Raw genomic sequence first — 15,288 nt, 5'->3', positions numbered from 1 at the left:
CTTGTGTTTTGTTTACAGTAATTATCCCAAAGTGTCTATAGTTTGGCTATTTTTACAGTATTAACATTGTTGGCTTATATATTTTGCATTAGACTTTTATCATGTGACAAGTATGAGGGCACGTCAGTTTCAACTGTCTCCTCCCCTGTATAATTGAGTCCACTCCACTGTACAGTATTATTAAGGTACATTGTCTCTGAAGCGACTCTTGCGATAGTAGCTGAGCCATTGTAGCTCAGCGATAGTAGCTGAGCCATTGTAGCTCAGCGATAGTAGCTGAGCACTGTTTAGCGTTGTTTCAAATGGGACCATTGTCCTTGACGCGACTGGAGCGGCTAGCGGCTGAACACAGCGACTGTAGCGGGTCTGCTCTGAGGGGAGTCAGAGTCGCAGTCGCTGAGCGATTTGTTTTGTTTATAGACTTGTTCTGGTCGTAATGTCTTCAAAGAATACAAAACTGCTTTTTACCCCTGAAGATATCAGATATGTACATAATATTAAATCACTACTATTATAAATTATAAATTAGTACTTTTTAAAAATGCAACGTTTTTAAACGCACTAGGCCTATGAAGTAAAAAATAATTTGTGGGGTGCATGCTGATTTACAATTATCTTTACATATTACACTATTATTATCTATTGCATGCACCCCACGTTTTTAGTTTTAAATCTTTTAAGTACCTATGTATTCCCTCCACATATTTATACATTATTTTTACTTGTGCATTTAAAAACGCAACGGTAAAAAAACAACATGTTTTTTGGTTGTCTGTCAAATTTAAGTATTTACGGCTGACTTCAAAATGTAAACATGGAAAATTTGGAAGCCCATGGGGCTTAGCCCAAGGAAAATATAAAAATTAAATGATATAGTATTACATTATCATCCATTTGTGAGCTGTGTTCTCTAGTTTCATTTCTCTAGCTCGTCGGGAAGTAAGTATTTATTGAGATTTTTGTACCGGACAAGAAAGCGAGCTAATAAAAACGTTTTAAAATTAGGAGGTGTCGTGGCACTCATAGCACCAATTCACTCGAAAGTCAGCAAACTAATATACAGAATCGCTCTAGAACAATCGCTTCAGGGACAATGACATGGTTAGCTACTATCGCTGAGCTACTATCGCTCAGCTACTGTCGCAAGAGTCGCTTCAGGGACAATGCACCTTTAGGCTACCAATGGAATTCTATTAATGATGAGTTGAATAGTTAGTTGGTGAAAATTTTTTATCCTTACCTTCTTTCACATCTGGTTTTGGCTTGTTGAAGCCACTTAGCAACAATGCTTGTAACTTTGGCTTCCGTGGCTTCACTTATGCCGACCATTATCTGTGCAGCAGCTAAAAAAAAAAATACTTAAAATGAACTTAATACACAGAATAGTAGCCTACATTTAACCCCTAAGACCTAAAGTTTGTCTAACCTGGGGTTAGGTTTAATTTCTGAAGCAAAGTTCAAGATTTTACTTTCATATTGTCCTTAATATTTGAATAAATCAACTGTTTGACAAGTTCGCTACTGATCGGCGCGTACATGCGCCAGTAGAGCGATCAAAATAGACCGATCCTAATATTCAACGTCACTGATAGACTAAAGGTAGTAAATTAGTCAGTAGCGATTAGTAAACGTTCATTTGATTTTTCCATTATCAGCAAGTTTGGTTAGTTAGGTTAAATTATGACAGTTTAGTTTTTATATTACACAAATTATAATTTTTTTTATTTTCTAACTCTCATTTTGTCCGTATTAAAACTCCGCAGGTGAAATTACAGTTGTGCCACCCCCTACAGTGCCTATCTTAACCGCTTTTCTGGTTAAAAATAATCCAGCTGTAGGCCGATGTGTATAACATTATTTAGAAGGTCTTTATTACATAGCCTGTGTCTAAACTTAAGCCTAGACCTATAGGTCTATAAGTTATTTTAGTTATAAAATATTTATGTTAAAACACCCAGGTACAGTTCTGCAATAAACCTACAAAAGGCGCATTTTATATCATCAGATGCAATTTTTTTCGATAATTTAACTTAGGTAACTTAATAAAATATTAAGTTAAGTTAGGATTACGTTATTTTTCCATAAAATACTTAAGTAAAGTTATAACTTTAAATATTTGACTCAGATTAAAATTAAGAAAAATGCAAACAAACTTAAACCTAAATAAGTAACTTACTTATTTATTTAGGTTTAAGTACGTTTGCATTTTTCTTAATTTTGATTTTAATTAGTAGCTTAAAGGCCTATTTAGCTTGGAGCAATAACAGCGATAGTCACGTGGCGATAATCGCTCTGCGATAGTAGTTGGGCACTGCTCTGATGGAGTTTGCGTTGTCCTATTTTGCTTGGAGCGACTATCGCAAGAGTCGCTAGATACAGACGCGGACCACTGCCCTGGGTACCAGTCTGAGCGATAATCGCGCCGCGACTGATGCACAGTAGTCTAAAAACATGCACAGAACCTCAAAACAGTCCAGTTCACTCAGTAGGCACATTAATAATACGGGTTAAAATTGCCATAATTTACTTTTTTGTTCACATTACTTTTTCTATTCATGTGTAATTAAGGTTGTACCTATACTGTTTTTGGTTGTATTTGTCCTTACACATTAATTTAATTTTCTATATTTAATTAATTGTAGAAGAAACAGGCAACACTTTATTACCAGCAAACTTTGCATTGTCATTGCTCAAATGGTTGGTATCCTAAATTTTAGGTAATCCTCGTCTATTCAAATTTAAATATAAAGTGCTTGACTGTTCCAAGTTGACTATGTGCTATTTAGTTGTGGGTTTTAATACTGTAACTTATCCGTTTTTTTTTATGAATAAATATTTTTATTTAGACTCCAAGTATTATTTTCCGACATTCATGTACTCTTATTGATTTCACTAATTTGTTTTTATTGATATAAATATATTTTTTTCATTGATATCACTACAGTTTTCTATTTATATCCTACCTAGTGACATCTAGTGATACGTATCCCTTCCAAATCCTACGTATCACTATGTATTTTCTATCGATCGTCTATTGATACTTCCACTAGGGTCAAGTAGAGCCAACTTAACTTCGTCTTCTAACTCCTCCCTGAGGAGATACTTTAAAAAGTTACAACACGCATGACCTCACCATTGTGAGTGCTAGTATTCAAATAACTATGAAAAATCGTGCGACGACCGAAAATCAATCGCTCTAAGCAAAACGGCTGCCGTAACAGCGATAGTAACTGAGCTATAATCGCTGTGCGACTATCTCAACAGTCGCTCCAAGCAAAATAGGCCCTAAGTTAAGTGGACTAAATCAAAGTGAGGTAACGTAGGCCTAATGCCAATTTTAGTTTAATGGAGAAGAAATGTAACTTAGCCTATATCAGAAACTCATCGCCTGAAAGCTGACCAGACTCTTTCTGTGATTAAACGTAGATTACTGCATTTTATCTGACAGTGTCACTAACAAAGTAGGCTTAAATATCGAGGAGGCTACTGAAGTAACTTAGCCTTAAGTCCCTAGATCTAAGTTACCTACACATTAAAATATCATGGTATAAAATATGGCATTAAGATAAGTCTAAAGCCGGGTTTTCCTGACGCGAAAGAGGAGCGCGGAGAGCGGAAAATCGATTAGCATGGCATTCCGCTCCGCTTCTAGGAAGACGAGGAGACAAGAGGAGTTCGCTCTCCCCGCCTAGAAAAACCCAGCTTTATAGAATAGTCTACAACGTAACTTAGGACCATTATGGCTAATCTAGGCTATAACTTACCATAGGCCTAGTCCTAGTCTATACTATAAACAGTGAAGACAATGCCTAAGTTAGACCAAACCACAATAAGTACCTATCTTACAAGGAGAACTTGATATCCAAGCTGGTTAAAAAAAATGTTTTTAGGCATACAAACAACTAAAAAAAAATTAAGTTAGGCCGATAAGTTGACAACAAATTATCGGTCATAGCCTATTTTAAACACACTTCGCCTCTAACCTTTTTATTTTTTTAGGCTAGGCTACTCATTGCACGTAGGCTGACCAACTCAAAAGTGGCTTGCTTTAGGCTTTAGGCTATACTTAGTTCTTTCAAAATTTTCACTGATTTTGAGTTTACTTAACTTAGTTTGTGCTAATAAGAACTTACCTTGATGGATAAGAAGAAATAGGCCTAGATGAAACTTAATAAAAACTCAGCTTCAACATAACTTGAACAACTCAGCACCACAATATCGATATTCTCAATGAGAGAGATTGAGAATTAATCACTCACAAATACAAATTAGTTACACAAAGACAAAGCAATAAAGCAATATGGCCGATGACATGGCGTCTTCAAGTGTCGGTCCCACCGTTAGCGTCGTTCCCGCTCGGAATTGTGGGTAACTTACACTCGACTCCAATTCGAATCCAACGTGATACTTAAAAGCTGTAATTTCAAGCCAACGTAAGCGTAATGGAAATGCATTGTGGGTAATATTACACTCGACTCGGGTTCGAATCTAATGTGATATTTCAAAGCTGTTAATACAAGCAAGTGCAAGCGTAATGGTAGTGTGTTGTGTATACTCGAATCCAGTTTGAATCTAATGTGACATTTCAAAGCTGTTAATTCAATCCACTGTAAGCGTAATTCAAGTGTGTTACACGAAGTTGACACTTGACTCGAGTTTGAATCTAAAGTGACAATTCAAAGCTGTCATTTCTAGTAAAAGCAAGCGTAATTCAAGGCTTGAATCAAGCTTACGTGCTATCTGGGATACACCTCACAATCTTTGTAACTCTATAAAAAATTCTCTATTTATACGAGAGACATTTTTAAGTGTTTTAGCGAATTTCCCTATAGGGAAGTAGCTATTACCGTAGGTGGCACGGTATGACGTAGGGGCCTCTAGGTTCATTGCGTTATGTGGGAGCTTTTATAGTCTGCGGTGCGCCGCCGCAGTGGTGCTGTCATGTGCTGCAAACTGATCAAAACAAACTTAGACCAAAACGGTACTTCCTTGCCTCCTCATTTCACTTTCTGTTGCCAGTGCGGTAGGTAGTTTTGTTTTTCTTTCCTGTGCATCAGTTGACAACATTTGTGTTTGCTTTGATGGAATGGAATCAACTACGGCTGATGACAATGTTGAACAGTTTATGGACGAAATCAAATCGACAAATCTAATGAACACTAGTGGTGAATAGAAATTCCTAAGTTAGTAGATCTGACACCCCCAAATGCCTTGGCTGCCACACAAATATGCGGCGCCCTCCATTGAACACAGTGGCGTGCAGCCCACTGCAGAGTATAAAAGGGGCCCCACTCATCTTGCGATGAATGTTGGCATCTATGTTTCTTGTGCTCAAAAAACATATAGCTGACTTTCCAAGTGGTGGGAGATTCAATCACGTTCAAATTGACTACACAGCGTAGCATACGCCAGCTACAGAACTGCAAATGGGGCCATTTTGTTCACCAATGATGCCAGTAAGCGCCGAACCACCTCGTTGCGGCGTGCATGCGAACTACAAATTTCTCAACAAGTAATGTATTTGTATAATCTTTGAACGATTTTACCAATTTGAGAGAAAAAATAATGATAATACAGTAATGTATTTCTGTTATTACAATACAATAAAAGACAATGGCGCCTCTCTTGAAAGAATTATTAAGATTTGGAGCAAAACTTATTTGTTTAGTCATTAATTGGTCCAATAATTGTAAAAGGATGAGTGTGGGTCATTGTGTAAAAGTATTACTGACTACCATCAACTGTTTCATAGCCTGGATCATTTATAAATGCTAAATGACCATAATGAGAAATGGTTCCTATTTCGAACCATCAAAAATAAGCTACTTACTGTAATCTCTCAGGATCAATTCAATAAACAGACTCTTATTTCTAATATGGTGAGTCGGTGGCTCAGTTGGTAGCGTCACAGACTTTGGGCCCAAGGCAGAAGTGTCGTGGGTTCGGCAATAATCTCTCCCTCAGTAAGGCAAGAGGTTTACTAATCAATTTTAGCTGCTCAGCTACCAAAGCAATGTCAATTATGGTGTTTCACTCCACTTCAAAACTTTATACTCATCCTTTACTCCAGCTAAATGTTTAAAATGTAGTTTAGAAAGTCCTGAACCCACTTACAATCTGGGCAGATGTGTGAGCCCGTATCAGGGTCAGTATAAAGTGGAATGAGATGACACGTGTGGTAATTCTGTAAGTTCATCAGCGGAGACTCAAACATAGCCATGATGTGTCCAATCTGTACAAGGAACAAGCATCATTAAATAGGGACAAATTTGCTGATTCCAAAAAAAGACTCATTTTAGATTTATTGTGTACCCTTGTAGCCCCAAATACTACAAGGAAGATCTCAATACCATCGATCTCTAGAGATCGATGCTCAATATACATTCAAAATGTGCTCATTGCTATGTAACTGCATGTGTTTGCATTGCAACGTAGACACTTGTGTATTCTTGGAGCAACAAATATTACAAGGGGGAGGTCTCAATATACATTCTAAATGTAACAATGTACTCATTGCAATTTACAGTAAGGCTTAGAGGCTAGTTGTTTACAAGGGCAGTCCTAGGGGGCGGGGTCAGGGGGGTCGTGACCCCCCCAAAATATTTTATATACTGTATAGATAAACTATTATACCAGGGGAACTTTAAAAATTTGTATTGCAAATCGTTCTACAAAATTGAAATTCATTGTAGTCTTTACACTTGTGGAGAATGAATGGACTAATTACAAACTCTAACCCAAACCTCGGGATCGTTCGAGTCTGACTATTTTTGTACGTTATGATGAAAAGTAGGGAAGATCAGCAGACGACGGAAGCTTTCAGCCATAGGCCGGGGCCACACTTGTAATTTTTAACCAGCGAGATTGGTTTTTCCGTTTTCACATGTGACGCACGTGGAACAGTTTGACCGTGGCCACACTCGTCTTGACGAGATAGGTTTTCAGGCTAACCAGCGAGACTGATAGAGCATTACACACTAGCAAGAAAAATCGTACCTGTCCGTGATCCGCACTCACCCCCCTCTCCACGCTCACTGCAAAGTAACAGTCAGGTTAAAACTAGAAACGTCCGTGGAAAAATTTCAGCGAGATAAGATGAGTGTGTTCACTCCCATAAGCCGCAATGCCCCGCGACTAGTTTTACATGCAACGCCCGTGGAATGTTAGTAGAGAATACACGTGCAATTCCGTTTCAATCCGACAAACGCGTTCACAGACGTTTTTACTCTAGTGTGGCCTGCCCCATATACCGTAATGTATTTCTCAAACCCACGGGTAACGCCCGTGGAAAAAATTCAGCGAGATAAGATGAGTGTGGCCCCGGCCTATACGGCAACGGCAGTGTCCGATTCTGGCGTTCGACGTTCGCCTCGCCGCACTCTTCTTCTTATTTAATTTTTCGGCATTTAATGTTATCATTCATTTTAACCTAGATGGTTGAACACTTGAATTGGGTATTGGATAAAGAAAAGAAGTTGTATCAATAGTCAAAGCTTGAAAGGTAGTTGAATATTAATTTATCTGAGTTCAGCGATAGGAATTTGTTATTACAGTAATGTAATTCGATGATTACCGTAGAAAATTTTAAAACTTTCAATATTAAATATCATTTATATTTAGAGCACCTGATATCATATCTTACTAATATTATATTATAAATGTGAAAGTTTTTTTGTCTGTTTGTTTGTGTGTTTGAAGGTCAATCACGCATAAGCCACTGGATGGATTGGGCTGAAATTTGGCATGATGATAGCTCACATTCCCGATTAACATATAGGCATATTCTTATCTCAAAAATCCCTTCGGGCTCCGCCCCAGTGGCTCTGTTGTTTCCCATGTTGACCTTATGAGTATTCATATTTAAAGGGAATTAAAGAATTTAGTCAGCTGGTTCAACTAAAAAAGTTGGTTCTATGGTTTTCAAAAGCTTTAAAAAGTTATAAGATTTACCAACAGGGTGCAGCACTATATTTTTTTTTTTGCATTTATGTAAACAACTAATTTGAACTAAGCAGCAACAAACAACTGTGATACGCAATGAGAACTGTCAAAGTAGGATTGTTTACAGTTATGTTTATGCTTTAATGTCATGAATAATTTGTGATTTTTTTAATTTGTAATACTTTATTTTTGTTTATTGTTTAAGTGAAGAGGTAGAACATTATGGCTATGGTAGATGTGTAATACCATAGTATACCGTCAATTTAAAGAAGCAAATTTTATCAAACTTTGTCCTCCCCAATTGCGAACGCAAAGCTTGAGTATAACTGCAAGCCAACCCCGTACGAAGGACGGGTACTCTGCTAGTCTTCTATATATATATATAAAGCTCAAATACCACTAACTCATTCACTCACTCATCACGAAATCTCAGAAACCATAAGACCTAGGAACCTGAAACTTGGCAGGCATCTTCCTTTTGGGTAGTAGACCTGTAGACGCTCACTAAGAAAGGATTTTACCCTCCGACCTCTGGGCTCCGCCCCCCAGTGGCTCTGCTCTGGAGTTTCCCATGTGTACTCATATTTAAATGGAATTAATGAATCTTAACAGCAGTTTCAATTAAACAAGTTGGTTCTGTTCTATGATGTTCAATATCATTAGGCCTAAAGTTATTAAAGGATTACCAACAGGGTGCAGCACTATTATTTCTTTTACATTTATGACAACAGCTATAATTTGCAACCAAAAGGTGAGTGAGCGTAGCGAACGAACTTCAACATAGAGGCGAGTTAGCGTAGCGAACGAGCTCTAACCTAAAAGTGAGTGAGCGTAGCGAACGAACTTCAACCAGGACGTGATTGAGCCATGCGAACGAGCTCACTTAGGCCGGGGCCACACTTGTAATTTTTAACCAGCGAGACTGTTTTTTCCGTTTTCACGTGCGACGCACGTGGAACAGTATGACCGTGGCCACACTCGTCTTACGAGATAGGTTTTTCGGGCAAACCAGCGAGACTGATAGAGCATGCCACACTGGCAATAAAAATCGTCCGTGTCCGTGATACGCACTCCCCCCCCTTCCACGCTCTCTGTACAGGTTAAAACTAGAAACGTCCGTGGAAAAAGTTCAGCGAGATAAGATGAGTGTGTTCACTCCCATAAGCCGCAATGCCCCGCGACTAGTTTTACGTGCAACGCCCGTGGACTGTTAGTAGAGAATACACGTGCAATTCCGTTTGTCAGTCTCGCTGGTAAAACCAGTGAGACTGACAAACGCGTTCACGGACGTTTTTACTCTAGTGTGGCCTGCCCCATATACCGTAATGTATCTCTCAAACCCACGGGTAACGCCCGTGGAAAAAATTCAGCGAGATAAGATGAGTGTGGCCCCGGCCTTATGAAGTTAAACGGGGCACAGCCCGCGGGTTCAACCAGTAGGACGTGATTGAGCCATGCGATCGAGCTCACTTATGAAGTTAAACGGGGCAAAGCCCGCGGGTACAGCTAGTTGAAGAATAACACAACCCAATTAGTATGTTGCTAGCCACGGAACAACAACAAAATGGTAGTGTCTCAGACTAGATGCGGAAGGGACGGATTTAATTCCCGGCAAAACCACTGAGCTATTGGGCACAACCACAAAAACGTTGCACAAAAACTTTATTCTCACGTTGACCCCTTGTAAAATGCCACTGGCATAGACAAAAATTTAGAACACTGAGAACCAACTCTTCAGGCGGTAGCAGTGATGGGACGCCGACGGCAACGTTAGTTGGGTAGTGTACTTTGTATAGGTTAACTGTTGCTGGTTGGGCAGGTGTAATGCAGTCGTGTTGGGTACAAGTTCTTAAACACTTCTTAGATCAAATAAGTTCTCTGGTTCAAAATCTTGGTCTGATTATGGACAATTTCTGTTTAGCATGCACATTGGCACCAGTTGAAAGGGTGTTTTCGTAAATCAAACATGCTTGAATGTGTTGTAATGTTGCGGCATTCCTTTGATATTAATTAAAACCACAAGTCTCCAAAATAAAAAAACATGACATTATACAAGTTTATTTTTAACATTTTTTGACCTTTAAAAAATAAACTGGGAAGCTTGAACACATTAAAATAGGTCCTCAAAATAGCTTAAAAACCACTAACTTTAGCACGTTATTTCCAAATTTTTCTTGGGGGGAAACCCCCGGCCCCCCTCCTTTGCTACCCCCCAGGCCCCCCGGTGACCCCCCCCCCAAAATAATGTCTAGGACCGCCCTTGGTTGTTTAACCCTGCTGCAACCTAACTCTATTTAATATATTCAACATGTAAAAATTTACTCCAAGTAAATGTCATTATAGTATTTATTGTTTTGTGTTAATTCAATGAACTTCAACTTTTAAACAAAAATATATTTTAACAATGTGAAATGCACAAAACATTAACAATACAAAACAATACATTTGTATCTCCAATCTGGGAATTAGCTATATCAAAAAACAAACACTTCAAAATTCAAGTGATTCAAAACAAAATTGTAAGAATAGTGGTGAATGCTCCCTGGTTTGTTAGAATAAACAGGCATTATTATACCGTACATGAAGAGCTAGGAGAGGAGTCTATCTCGACCTTTATTGAAAAAAACCACCTCAAAAATTTCTGAAATCTTAAACAATGTTCCTGGTGCATTAACTTTTCATCTTGGCAAGCAACTGAGAAAAGGAGGCTAGTCGAAGGCTCCCTCAAGATCTATTGGATGAATGAAGATGATTAAAAATATTTCTCTAAAATTGATTATGTTACATGGTGACTCAGGTCAGGTCTATGCGAACCCACAATGTTATTATTGTTAATTTATTGTTTATTTTGTTTCTTCTGAGAATGATGTCATCATTTTTTTTTATTTGTTTACTTTACAATCTGTTCTATTATATATTGAACAATAAGTAAATGCTATGTAATACGAAAAATTGACTTTGGAACATTAAAAATAGCTGTTAAGCACTCTCGACAACAATTTTTTCAATAAAAACACTTTACAAAAATCTGAAGGGCAGGTCCAGAATTGATGGCCTCTTTAAGTCTGTAAATTATATCCATGTTGTTTAATAAGTTAAGAGCTAAATGATTTTGATGAGATCCATTTTGATGTCATCATTGAACCAGAAATAAATGCTGTAAAATAGTAGTTTACGCAACGATTGCGTTAAGTTAGTCTTTACGACACGAGTAGAAAATTTAAAAACTTCTACGAGTGTCGTAAAGACTATTAACGCGAGTTGCGTACACTACTTTACCTACGACAGTTTTTTAATTACTAACAATCTGGTTTTTAATTACTAAAAATCACTACTCATTACTTTTTAGAGAGGTTATGTTTTCGTTTATTGTCAGTGCCAATGAAAGGAAAAAAGTGATGCAACGACTTATTCTATAATCAGCTGATGGGTACAGTTTCTTAACTGGGCTATGCTAATATCGATTGAAACTATCGAATTGAAAATATTGATTAATAATCGATATTTATAAATATTTTATTTATTATCAAATTAAACTATCTTAACCTAACCTAACCAACCAAACTTGCTGATGGTGAAAAAATCGCATGAAGGTTTACTAATCGAATCGATAGTTTCAATCGATATTAGCATAGCCCAGTTAAGAAACTGTAACCCAGCTGATTTCCTGTAATTACGTGTTTGTAAAACTTCGTTAAAAAATACGTTACCTTTTTCAGGGAATGTGTTCTGCTAGCAGCAATCATACCATAAATACTGCTTCAGGACCAGGTACAATTAGGAAAATTTAGCATTTTGTTTTTGACAACTGAATGATTATAGTGAAACAGTTAATTTACAGTTAGATCTCAGCATAGAATATTATAGAATATTATAAACAGTTTGTTCTCTCATTTCCATCTCGTCAACTTCACTTTCACTATGTAAACTCACCTTAAAATATTCATTTTAGGCTAGGCCTATTCTACAAATGTTTAAAGTTAATAAGTTAACAAAGATATGGATTACAAAATGTGTTTTATTTAAACAAATGAACAATTAACATTCAATGAGAAAAGGCTTGACGTTACAATGAAAGGATTGACAATGGTGTATGGGGTTGAAATTAAATTGAAATAAAAAATAAATTTGAATAATAACTTAAAGGTTCAAATAATTTAGATGTGACATCTCTCAGGGTAGGGTGTCGTGCTGGCTTGAATGCTGATAATTAATAAATTTAATAGTGTCCAAATAGGCCTAATTAAAGTGTTAAATTTACACAATCTCAACAATGGAAAATCTAATTTTGGTGTTGTCCAAAAGGTAAGTCCAATTAGTACAAAATTTAACAGAGTTTAAAGAAAAGGTTATACTTAATTTTGAAGATAATGATTGAGTTGAGTCCTCTTGAGGTTTAGGCTAAAAAAAAAAAAAAACTGTAATATAACTTGAAACTGGTCTTCTTGATGAATGAATTTGATTTAGGTAAAATTTTGAGTCCTTCTTCTAACAATTTCAACTTCTCAATGGCTTCCTTCTCTCTCAATTTCAATGTTCACATCACTGATTGTTGAACACCAGGGATCACTTTCACTGCTTCTTAAATTTTGATTCCTTAAGGACTAATTTTGAAATGATATTATAAGAAATTTTGATGTATTGCAATTCTCTTACATATTTAATAAATAATTAGGTTGTGGGCGTTGTAAAAAAAATATAGGCTATGGAATGAATATTATTAATGATTAATTGAACATAAGTTATTAATGAAATTATATAAATTAGGAAAATGAATATTAGGACAGTCTTTCTGAGGAGTGATTATTAGGTGTATGAATAGAAGTTAACATAAAAAAAAAACTTAATACTAAATAATGAATGAAATGACATGAAATATTACAACTAACTGACATTATTAAATCAGTTTAATCTACCTTCCTTTAACTTCCACAAACTTAGGTTAAGAATACGCGAGTATCAACAGGAACCAGGAACAAGTCAGATCAACAATTAAATTGGAATTGGTCAACTGATCAGCTGATTAGTTGACGTTCGAAGCATTACAATTTTAATTATTTTCTCTCAATACTTGAACCTCATTGGTCCGTTACCTGTGTTGATATGAGAAAAACTATGCTGATATGAAAGTAAACAGCTGTTGTTAAGTGAAACTTTTCAATTCTAAGAACTGAACTGAAATGGCTACTTTAAAAAACGGTCGTAGGTAAAAACGTTAACTAAACAAAACATTAATCATACAACTAACCAACAGAAAACAATAAATTATCAACCAATCAGCTGATTTTAAAAGATAGTGAAATACAATAATCAATTATTGCCATTAGGTTGAATATATATCATATATATATACATACCAAAAACATCCATCCAAGTAATTTGACTCCATTTCGTAGAGAAACACAATATAAAAAGTTGTTGACAGTAGGAATATTTATCTCGACCATGATGTGTACTATTTTTAAACACTCTTATCCCATACTCAGGGAACTCCTATAAATAAAAATATTAAAATTAGTGAACTTACATTTTATTTTTTAACAGAGGGGATTCAAAATATAACAAATATTGAAATTAAATGCTTGCAGAAAATAAAGGAAACAATAAAATGGCTGCAAAGCAGAATCTCAATCCGGCCATGATTCTGCAGGTCAACTTTTTTGCTGAAATTCTACTTTTTATGTGTGGGAAATTCCATTAAATGGATAACTGATGTGTCCCCGAAGTCCCTACCGGTACCGACCATTTTAGGGTAGGGTATCATTCCTAAGCAAAAGATAAAGTAAAATATCCCGTTACAAATTTCTAAAACTCTACATCCACCTGGTTTTGCCCTTGGCCGGCCTAGCGCGATTGTAGGCCTACATAATTTATTTTTTGTAAATATAACTGTTTCCGTGTGTGTTTATGTGTAATGTATTATTGACAACGGCAAGTCCAAGAAGATAATGTTTGACGATTTTACTACTGAAGATTTAAAAATGGGTGTTTGCATCCAACCAACCAATCATACGGCCAACCTAACAACACGAAACACCGAAAAAACCAGCAAAGCAGTGACACGCCATTTTCAACCAGAGAGTAATGACTCCAGTTATAATCTATTCATCTCAATGGCCGCGGCCGCTCGACAAAACTTAGTTTATTCTACTGTACTGTAATGTACGACGGCCCTTAAGGGACACTCAGTTTCTTTTTGTCTTTCATTTTACTTCGACTTTTTTCTCGAAGTACTTCGACATTTCTATCTAGTCTAGTTTTACTTCAACTCAACTTCAATACGAATACGTTCATTCTATTCTGTTTCTAATTCTTTCTCTGTCTGCTGTCTCACTGTCTCTTGTCTCTGTCGCACTCAGACCTAATAAAATCCTTGACAGAGTCAATATCAGAAAAGTGTTCCTTCCATGAAGTCCGAGCTTCTTGGTACATATACCTTTTAAGTGTCCGCTCACTTATGCAAATTTTATGCTTCAATAAAAGAATTGCAAGTATTTCAGGCTGTTGAAGGCCTAAACTAAAATATTGTCCAATCAGTTCATTAATGTCATATTCCATTATGTGTCCTAAAGCTCAAACCTCCTTCTATCTGCCAATTCTTATAAAAAATATGTCTACATCAGAAACACCCTTACATCAACAGTTAGTTGGGTTGTGGTTGCCGTAAAATTATAACAAACTATAATAAGCACATTCGAGAATAAATTCGAAGTACTTCGAGAATAATGTCGAAGTACTTCGAGAATAATGTCGAAGTACTTCGAGATCAAAGTCGAAGTAAATGAAAGACAAAAAGAAACTGGAATGTCCCTTCAGGGCCGTCGTAGTAATTGACACTTAAGTCCAAAGTCGTCGTATGTCTTCCACGTGACCACGCAGGGGAGAGTGTTGTACCTTTGACCATCTTAAACCTTCACTATGCCCACCAGTCATAGTGAAATCTACAGGCTGTATAGGGAAAGCTAATGAAACTAGGTCCGTGAAGTTGGCGTACCCATATTAGCGTATCCACTTTTGATCATACCAATCGTTAGTTCATCGTTAGTTCTCGATAGTTCCCAAATTTGTTCGTTAGTTCTCAAAAAATAAAAAAGTTATAGCCGATTATAAGTGGGTACGCTAACTTCACACTTCCGGGTTCTAGCACGCGCCGTTTTCTGAGGAGAAATGTTTACATCTATATACCAATCGTTAGTTCTTCGTTAGTCCTCGATAGTTCCCAAATTTTTTCGTTAGTTCTCAAAAAATAAAAAAGTTATGAGGCATACAAAGTGGGTACGCTAACTTCACAATGTATACAATTTCCAGCGGGAACAGTTTTTTTACTATAAATACCTATATCTATAT

At 36.6% G+C, this 15,288-nt stretch overlaps 1 protein-coding gene across 6 annotated transcripts in view; it reads right to left on the bottom strand.

Moving 5' to 3' along the window:
- Positions 1 to 15,288, bottom strand: part of LOC128986004 (uncharacterized) — a 58,378-nt gene that overhangs the window by 28,985 nt on the left and 14,105 nt on the right. For 5 of the 6 annotated variants that reach the window (XM_054406057.1, XM_054406058.1, XM_054406056.1 and 2 more), the window contains 2 exons: positions 13,299 to 13,434; positions 6,115 to 6,232 (listed from right to left, as the gene is read on the bottom strand). In XM_054406057.1, the coding sequence (XP_054262032.1) occupies positions 6,115 to 6,232; positions 13,299 to 13,388 (208 nt within the window). In that variant the 5' untranslated portion in view covers positions 13,389 to 13,434. The remainder of the gene's footprint in view (positions 1 to 6,114; positions 6,233 to 13,298; positions 13,435 to 15,288) is intronic. The other variant, XM_054406060.1, reaches the window with a different exon arrangement.

Source organism: Macrosteles quadrilineatus, unplaced genomic scaffold, assembly GCF_028750875.1.
Source record: "Macrosteles quadrilineatus isolate MER2022 unplaced genomic scaffold, UCM_ALF_1.0 Scaffold_2__2_contigs__length_208266976, whole genome shotgun sequence".
NCBI lineage: Eukaryota > Metazoa > Arthropoda > Insecta > Hemiptera > Cicadellidae > Macrosteles > Macrosteles quadrilineatus.
Note: the sequence above shows the minus strand (reverse complement) of the source record. Positions and strands in the feature narration are given on the sequence as shown.